The 8,237-nt window shown below is 43.2% G+C and overlaps 1 protein-coding gene across 1 annotated transcript; it reads left to right on the top strand.

Annotated features, from left to right (window-relative positions):
* Positions 1–241: 241 nt before the first annotated feature.
* LOC145793332 (uncharacterized) lies at positions 242–4,219 on the top strand. Its single transcript, XM_082876136.1, has 3 exons — positions 242–300; positions 2,653–3,588; positions 3,826–4,219. The coding sequence occupies exons 1-3, from the start codon at positions 242–244 to the stop codon at positions 4,217–4,219; spliced, it is 1,389 nt and encodes a 462-aa protein (XP_082732262.1).
* Positions 4,220–8,237: the final 4,018 nt, after the last annotated feature.

Below are 8,237 nucleotides of genomic sequence, written 5' to 3'. Positions count from 1 at the left end.
TTCTTGTCAGGTTTTTATAGATCATAAAAGCTTAAAGTACTTGTTCACTCAGAAGGAATTGAATTTGAGGCAGAGAAGATGGCTTGAGTTGTTGAAAGATTACGATATGCGGATTCAATATCACCCAAGAAAAGCTAACACCGTAGCCGATGCTTTGAGCAGAAAGGTGGTTGGAAATTTTTCATGCCTAACCGCGATCTCAGTGGAGCCGACTATTGTTGAGGAAGTAAAGACGAGACAAATGGAGGATGAATTCTGCAAGAAAGTGGCCGATGAGATTATCGCAAAGCCGAGATCAGGGTACACCATAGAGAATCAAGTGCTCAAGTTTGAAGGGAGGTTGTGTGTAGCCGACATCCCAGAGTTGAAAAGAAAAATTCTGCAGGAAGCTTATGGTTCCAAGTTTGCTGTTCACCCCGGGAACACCAAGATGTATCAGGATGTGAAGCAGACGTTTTGGTGGCCGAACATGAAAGGAGAGATAGCCGAGTTCGTGTCGCAGTGTCTGTACTATCAACAAGTGAAAGCAGAACATCAAAGGCCAGTAGGACTTCCTCAACCTTTACCGATTCCCGAGTGAAAATGGGAGCACATCTCCATGGACTTTGTGGTTGGTTTGCCGAAGACACAAAAGGGTATGGATTCAATTTGGGTTGTTGTGGATAGACTAACTAAGTCAGCACACTTCTTGCCTGTTAAGACCACCTTCAACGCCGATAAACTTGCTTTGTTGTATGTGAATGAGATTGTTAGACTTCATGGAGTGCCGATGTCAATTGTGTCAGACCGAGATCCGAAGTTGGTTTCCAGATTCTGGCAGAGCCTACAAAGAGCTTTCGGAGTTGAGTTGAGGTTTAGCACAGCTTTTCATCCCCAGACTGATGGGCAAACAGAGAGGACGATTCAGACACTTGAAGACATGCTTAGACTATGTGTATTAGACCTCCAAGGAAGTTGGGGAGTACATTTGCCTTTGGTAGAATTTACCTACAATAACAGCTATCAAGCTAGCATTGGCATGGCGCCGTATGAGGCACTGTATGGAAGGAAGTGCAGGTTGCTGATATGTTGGACCAAGGTAGGAGACAAAGCTCTACTTGGTCCCGACTTAATTCAACTAACAATCGAGAAGATTAAGCTCGCCCAGCAAAGAATCAAAACCGCACAAAGTCGACAGAAGAGTTATGCCGACCAGAGAAAAAGAGAGTTGGAATTTGAAGTTGGCGACCACGTGTTCCTAAAGATTTCGCTGATGAAAGGAGTTACAAGGTTTGGGAAGAAGGGTAAGTTAGCACCCCGTTACATCGGGCCTTTTGAAATTCTTGAGAAGATTAACCTCGCTGCCTACAGACTTGCCTTGCCGCCAGGATTGAGCCAAGTCCATAATGTATTTCATGTTTCGATGTTAAGGAAGTATATTCGAGACCCGCTACATGTGATTGACTATTTCAGAATTGTAATTAATGAAGATTTAGGCTACGAAGAGAAGCCGATACGGATTGTCGATAGGCAGGTGAAACAGTTGAGAAGCAAGTCGATACCAATGGTGAAAGTTGAATGGAAGGAGCACTACGGAGAGGATGCTACATGGGAAATGGAAGAGGAAATGAAAGTCCGACATCCAGAACTGTTTTTGGAACAAGGTAACTCAAGTTTGGGGACCAAACTTCTTTAAGGGGGGTAGGATGTAACAACCCTCATTTTAATATTAGTCATACTTGCACACATTTATGGATGATCTTGTTTTAATATATGCATTTGCAAATCTTGTCTTGTTTTGCTTGAATGATTGCTTGCATGCTTTGTTCTTGTCTGGTGTGTTGCCGAGGTCATCTTAAGCCTAGACACCTTCGAGACCTCTATCACTTAGGACTATCTTGGAACCCCTTGATTGACCTCCACCTTCACCCTGGCATATTGGTCGAGATGTCACCATCTAGGCCGAGGTGCGCGTCGCCTAGGCCGAGATGTGCATCATCTAGGCCGAGATGTTAATACCTAGGCGTTCTAGATCCTTGATCCTCACTTGAGTGATTTTGTTCCTGGAACGAAATGACCTAGACCGAGGTGTGGCACATCTAGGCCAAGGTGTGGCACAGCTTAGTCAAAGTATTGTCCTTCCAAGCCGATGTCATTGTTACCCTGCTTGCCGAAGCTTTGCCCTTAGCCGAGATCATCACTTGCCGGAGTACTTTTACTGTTTAGCTTGCTGAATACACTTTGTCTTGGTCTTGTCTTGTCAAGTCAGTCACCTTTTTGAGTAGAGCCAATCAGCCGATGCCACGTGTCCCGGCAGAGGGATTAAGTCAGTGATTGTCGTGGGAAACATATCATTTGTATCAAATCTTGCCTTTTAGAGAGAGAAACTCTAGGAAGAAGGAAGGGAAGCTTAAGCTAGAGATAGTGAACTTCCAAGCTTGATCGTTGGAGCTTGAACCGTTAGATTCGAGTTTTGAGGTTAGAATCTTAACCTGCTCTTGTTGTTCTTACTGATCATCTAGCTGCATTGCACGATCGAACTCGTTCTGCACGTCATGCATTGATTTAAAGTTGGTTTTGGAAAGAGAAAGTGGTTTTCTTGTGTTCTTGAGGAAAAGCCTCGTTTGATCCGAAAGTTTGCATCTAGAACCATGTTTTTGTGTTTGTTTCAAGAGTGAATCTGTCGGGCCTCACTCCTAATCCTAGTAAGAGTAACATTTTTTTCTCGGGGTGTAGTATAGAGCTTAAAGAGGAAATCCTTCAGATTGCAAATTTTACTGAGGGCTCCCTCCCAGTGAGATACCTTGGTGTGCCTTTAATCACTACTAAGCTTAAAGTGTCTGATTGTCATATTCTGGTTGAGAGAATTACCATGAGGATTAAAAGTTGGATCAATAAACTGCTCTCTTATGCTGGTAGAGCCCAACTCATCAAGTCTATCTTGTTTTCAATGCATGTGTATTGGTCTTCTCTTTTTATCCTTCCTAAGAAGATCATTAGCGACATTGAGAGTATTCTTAGATCTTTTCTTTGGTCTGGGGTTGAGCTGAAAAAACATAGTGCTAAGATTGCTTGGAAGTATATCTGCAGACATAAAAATGAAGGTGGCCTTGGTTTTAAGGACTTCGAAATCTGGAACAAGGCTGCTATAGCCAAACATGTTTGGTATTTATTTTCGGGTGGGGATTGCTCTATTTGGTGCCAATGGGTTAAGTCTTACTTGCTCAAAGGTAGGAGTTTTTGGTCCGTTAAGACTCCTAGTGATCCTTCTTGGGTTTGGAGGAAAATCTTGTCACTCAGGAACTTAATCTATCCTCTCATGAAATTCAAGATTGGTAATGGGGAAAATGTGTTTCTTTGGCATGACAATTGGCACGCTCTTGGTTCGCTTTGGCATAGGTTTGGGCCTAGGATCCTTTATGATACTAATCTTCCTGACAGTTCCAAGGTTAGCTCTATAGTTTCTAATTGTTCTTGGAAGTGGCCTATTTCTAACTCTTGGGAGATAAAGGAGTGGATCTCTTCCACTCCTTCATCCCTTTTACCTTCCCCTGGCTCTTCTGATACTCTGGTGTGGAGCTTGACTGCTGATGGCACCTTTTCTATCCAGTCAGTTTGGGATTGGTGGAGTGATAAGGGGCCCAAAGTCTCTTGGTCCAAACTTGTCTAGAGGCCCCCTTAAATCCTTAGGGTTAGCTTTATTGTTTGGTTGGCCATTAATGAGAGACTTAATACTGGTGATAGACTTCAAACTTTTGGTCTTGATCCAAATCCTTGTTGCCCTTTCTGTCAAGCACCTGAGGAGAATCACTCCCATCTCTTTTTTAGGTGTATGTTTTCTTCTAGGATTTGGGGTGGCATGCTTGCCAAGTGTAATGCTAACTGGCCTTCTTTGCCTTGGTTGGATATTATTGAGTTTGCTATTAGATCTACCAGTGGTAATTCTTTGAAAGGGGTGATTCTGAAGTTGTCTTTTCTTTGCACTGTCTACCACATTTGGATGGAGAGGAATAGTAGAATCTTTAGTAAGGTCCACAAACCTGAAGAGGTTGTTACTAACTCTATTATCCAAATGGTTAGGGGTAGACTTCTTTCTATGGAAAATATTAAATCTTCTGCAGGTGATAATTGGCTTTTGGAGAAATGGAATCTGCCTTACAAAATCATGCAGCAAACCCATGCTATTGCAAATGGCAGGAGAATGAGTAGTGTGAGCTTACCTACAATTAGGGTCGAGTGATGGTGAGCATATACTGTGGGGTTTTACTAATTAGGTGTTCTTTTGTAGGTGTTGTCCCACTCTTATCAAGGTTATGATGAATCCTATATCATCCCCCAAATTGAAGTGGCCGAATGGAGGGTTGAGTGATGTGAGCAAGCAAAATATATTCTGCCATTGTGGGTTGAGTTATAAGAGGCAGTATACATGTTTTGTTCTAACATTTATTATATATTATTGTAGACACCCCATTTTTGACCGTCCTCAAGACTTGGACGTCACCATTGGAACACTTGGTGATTACCCTTGTTTGTGTTCGTTTAGAGTTCCCGGAGGTCTCGGATACGCGCCTTGCCTCAAGATCTCCGAACTCGACTGTTTAGTGTCTGGTTTTGCACCAAACACTTGTGTTTTGCCTTGGAGGGGCAGGGAATGCCTTGTGAGGCATCCCCACACATCACCGGCCATGGCCAGAAGCCACCGGCTGGTGTTTTGTTGCCATCGGCAATGTATATTGCCGGTCGGCATTCTTTGTTGCCGATCGGCACTCCATTTTGTCAAAATGGCAATTTTGAGCAGCTGACTACTTTTCATCTGCTTTTGCAGATATTTTAATATAGCTGTATGGCATTTTGTTCCCCTCCATACACGGAGGGATGGACTTCTTGTTAGCTTACCTTGTAAGCTTTACAAGATTGGCTCCTCTATAAGAGGAGCCCTCCCCTCTTGGCTTTAAGGTTAGACATTTTAGAGACAAAAAATACAGAGGAGAGCTCTGGTTCTAGGGTTAGTATAGTTGTAGCTATTCTATCTCTCTTTTTCTCTCTTGAGTGTTCTAGGTGCATTTGTTCTTAGTATTGCACACAAACACCTACCATTACACCTTATCTTGGCTATTGAGGTTCTAAGGGATCCTTTTCAAAGTTTTGGAGCTGGTTTGGAGCTTAAGGAACTGCTGGAGCTTCATTGGTGAAGAGGGTCTTCAAGGGTAACAATCTTACTCCTTTATTCCCCATTTTTGCATAATATTTTTGCCTATCTTAGAACTGTTTTTGAGCTTAGTGTATAATACAAAAAAGTTCTATTTTTAGGCCCTCTAAATAGTTTGTTTAGAGTGTTTTGTGGTTTGGAGGTGTTTGGCCCCTCTTAGGCCTTGAGAGGCCCCATTTTGTGCTATTTTGAGTGAGCTCCGGGACCTTGGTGTTTGGGCCTCCTCACCACTGAAATCTTGAGGGATTTCAGAGGTGAGGATGGTGCCTTGAGGTCCTAGGGAGGAGAGGGCCACCCCCTCTTCTTGTTGTCCTTGAAATGGACCATTTTGGCCTCTTGAGGGAGCACCTAGCTAAGCTTCTTGTTGACCATGCCTTGGCTATTTTTTGTGCTTATTATGTTATAATATGCTTCTATTTTTAATTGGTTTTGGTACACCATGCATGCTTAGCATACCTACCTTGTAATGCCATGTTTAGGCCTTAACATGCCTTAGGTTGTAAACCATTATTCAAGCATGTTTTAGGTCTAGTTTTGTGAAGCTTTTGTGCTTATTTTGCCATGCTAGAGGTCTGTCCATAGTTGTTTGGGTCAACTTTGGCATGCTTTGTATAGCCCCTTTGCATTTTTGGTTTGTTGGCCTTAAGTGTGTGAATGTATAGCATGCATCCTTGCCTTAATTTAGTGGGTTGGGACCATTTGCCATGTTATTTCAGTCCCTTTAACATGCTTGTATGCTTGCCTTGGACACCTCTTTAATGCTTTGAAAGCTTGTCTCGCATGCTCCATGTTTTGATCATCTTGCATGCTTTTGAATTTGAGCCACTTAGATGCCATCCAGGTGTCCCTTGGGTGTTGTTTAGGTTCACATTAGACTTATTTTAAGTCCTCTTAGCCTCGTGAATCTTGGTCGACTTAGTCTTGGTTTAAGCCTCTTGGCTTGCCTTGGGTTTTTGGCTTTGTTTGCATGTCTTGTTTGTCTTGTTTAATTGGCTTAGCACCTTTTGTAACATGATTTTCAATGCTTACCTTGCATGCCATTAGTCCAAGTTATGCCTCTTTCAAGTGTGCTTGAGAGTTGCCCCTTTGTGCTTGAGTGTTAGCCCTTTAACATGTGCATGTGTGTATGTGTGTTTAGTCCTTCATTTTGGGCACTTTGGCCACTGTTTTGGGCCTAATTAGAGCTGCCTAAATCATGCTTAAGTCCATCCTTTGCTTGCTTGCATGCTTCCCTTGCATGTTTGTTTGCATGCTTGCATGCACATCTTGCATTCCCATGTTGCATCCTTAGCTTGCATGCCTAGGTTGCATTGCATCTAGCATGCATTTCTTGTTCCTTGATCTAGTGATAGGAATTGGGCTTTGGTTTGTTGGTTTGCATTGCATTTGACATCAAAATGTGCACACTTGGTCCCTTGGGCCATCACGCATGGAAATGCGCGATTGATGGTTCGAGAACCAAGGAACATGTCCCTTTGAGTCACCCACATGATAAGGGATAGGATTGGTCCATACATTGCTTGAATTGCATTGCCATGCTCTGCCTTGCCCTCTGCTGCTGTCAATTGCAAGTTCTGCAGGCATTATTTGCCGATCGGCAGTGTCCAGTGCCGACCGGTAATCCTTCCTGGGCCGATAGCTTCACCAACAGCCGGTGATCACACACCACTGCCGGTGGCCATTCTACTCGGCCGATGGTGTCTCCCAATGTCCAGGGAAGCAATCCTGAGACTTTGGCAGTCTTCAGAGGAGTATAGCAGGGAAAACAGAGGCAGCTTGCGCATGGCAATGCATTTCCGAGCAGGACCGAGCACGCGTGCATCGAACCCTCTCCCCGAGGCCGCTGTTATTACTTTTCTTATGATTAGTTAATTTGTTAATTAATTAGGTGATTTGCAGTAATTAATTAGCTTGTAGGTTAATTATCTGTAATATTTATTTGGTCCCTCTGAGCGAGGGCAAACTTGTAATAAGTGTGGGTGCGTGTGTGTGCATGTCTTCCAACCCCCACTTCTTTTCTCCCTTTTACTTACCTGCTTTGATGGTTAGTAATAGGTCATGTTTAATTTAGCATACCTTATGCTCTGCATGCGTGCATCCATACATTTGTCTTGCATGCACCGGGCTCGGTACATCATGCTAACTGCATTTGTACTTCAATTCCAAATTGAATACGTGCATCAATTGATTGCATTTCACATGCCATGTTTGGGTTAGCCGAGCCTACTCTAATTGCATCCTGTATGTGTTGCATTAGTCAATTTGATATAAACTAGGACCATGCATGTTGGCTAACTAGTTTATTGTTTTGGCACGGAGTACGATGTAAGTATTTATGCTTTAGCATCCTCGCATGTGTGTGAATGCTATCATGACAACATGTTTACCATGTGGCTAGATGCTTATGTGATAAACTGTTTGAATGCCTGTGGGTGAAGGTTGGATTGTCTGAGTTGGAAACACTCGTTGAAATCCGTGTTTTAGCCTACTTGCGAGTAGTAAATTCCAAAACATTTTTTCCAAGACAAACGGATATGCAATGCTTATTTCCAAATTAGGCAATCTAGTCTATACTTGTTTGCTTGTGCGCATAACATAGTAATTCTAGGCTAATAAATGGAATAAGAACACATAACGTTTTCAAAAATGGATATCACGGTTAGTAGAGGCCGATCTTAGGATTGGGCGAGAGGGGGTGCTCATAGCTGACCTTCTCCAATCGTACCCTAGCTCTCGAGCTGAGGCAACTCTGGTGATGACGGACATGTGGCCTTCGGCACCGAGTCAGGGTTTCCTAAATTCCCCCATAAAAAATATTTAGGTGGCGACTCTGTATCTGGCAAAGCAGTCCATGTTTGGCACTCCTTTTCAAAAAATCTGTTTCTCAAAACGATTTGCCGGATTTGGACTCTTTGGTTCAAATTAAGAACCGTGACATCAAATCGAGTCCGAACTGTAGTAGTGAGGCCCACGGGCGCATCTACAGTTTCTGGCGACTCCGCTGGGGAATTTAGAGAGCTTGACTCGAACTCGTGATATCCTGTTTTGA

This window comes from Camellia sinensis, chromosome 6 (assembly GCF_055761805.1).
Source record: "Camellia sinensis isolate YWXY chromosome 6, ASM5576180v1, whole genome shotgun sequence".
NCBI lineage: Eukaryota > Viridiplantae > Streptophyta > Magnoliopsida > Ericales > Theaceae > Camellia > Camellia sinensis.
The sequence above is the reverse complement of the archived record's forward strand: the minus strand, read 5'-3'. Positions and strand labels throughout refer to the sequence as shown.

Bases quoted from the DNA above. Each gene is read 5' to 3' on its own strand.
- LOC145793332 (XM_082876136.1), top strand. From the start codon at position 242: ATGGAGGATGAATTCTGCAAGAAAGTGGCCGATGAGATTATCGCAAAG. The intron at 301-2,652 runs GTACACCATAGA...GTTTGTTTCAAG, and splicing joins ATCGCAAAGCCGAGATCAGG to AGTGAATCTGTCGGGCCTCA. The intron at 3,589-3,825 runs GTCAGTTTGGGA...GTTTTCTTCTAG, and splicing joins GATGGCACCTTTTCTATCCA to GATTTGGGGTGGCATGCTTG.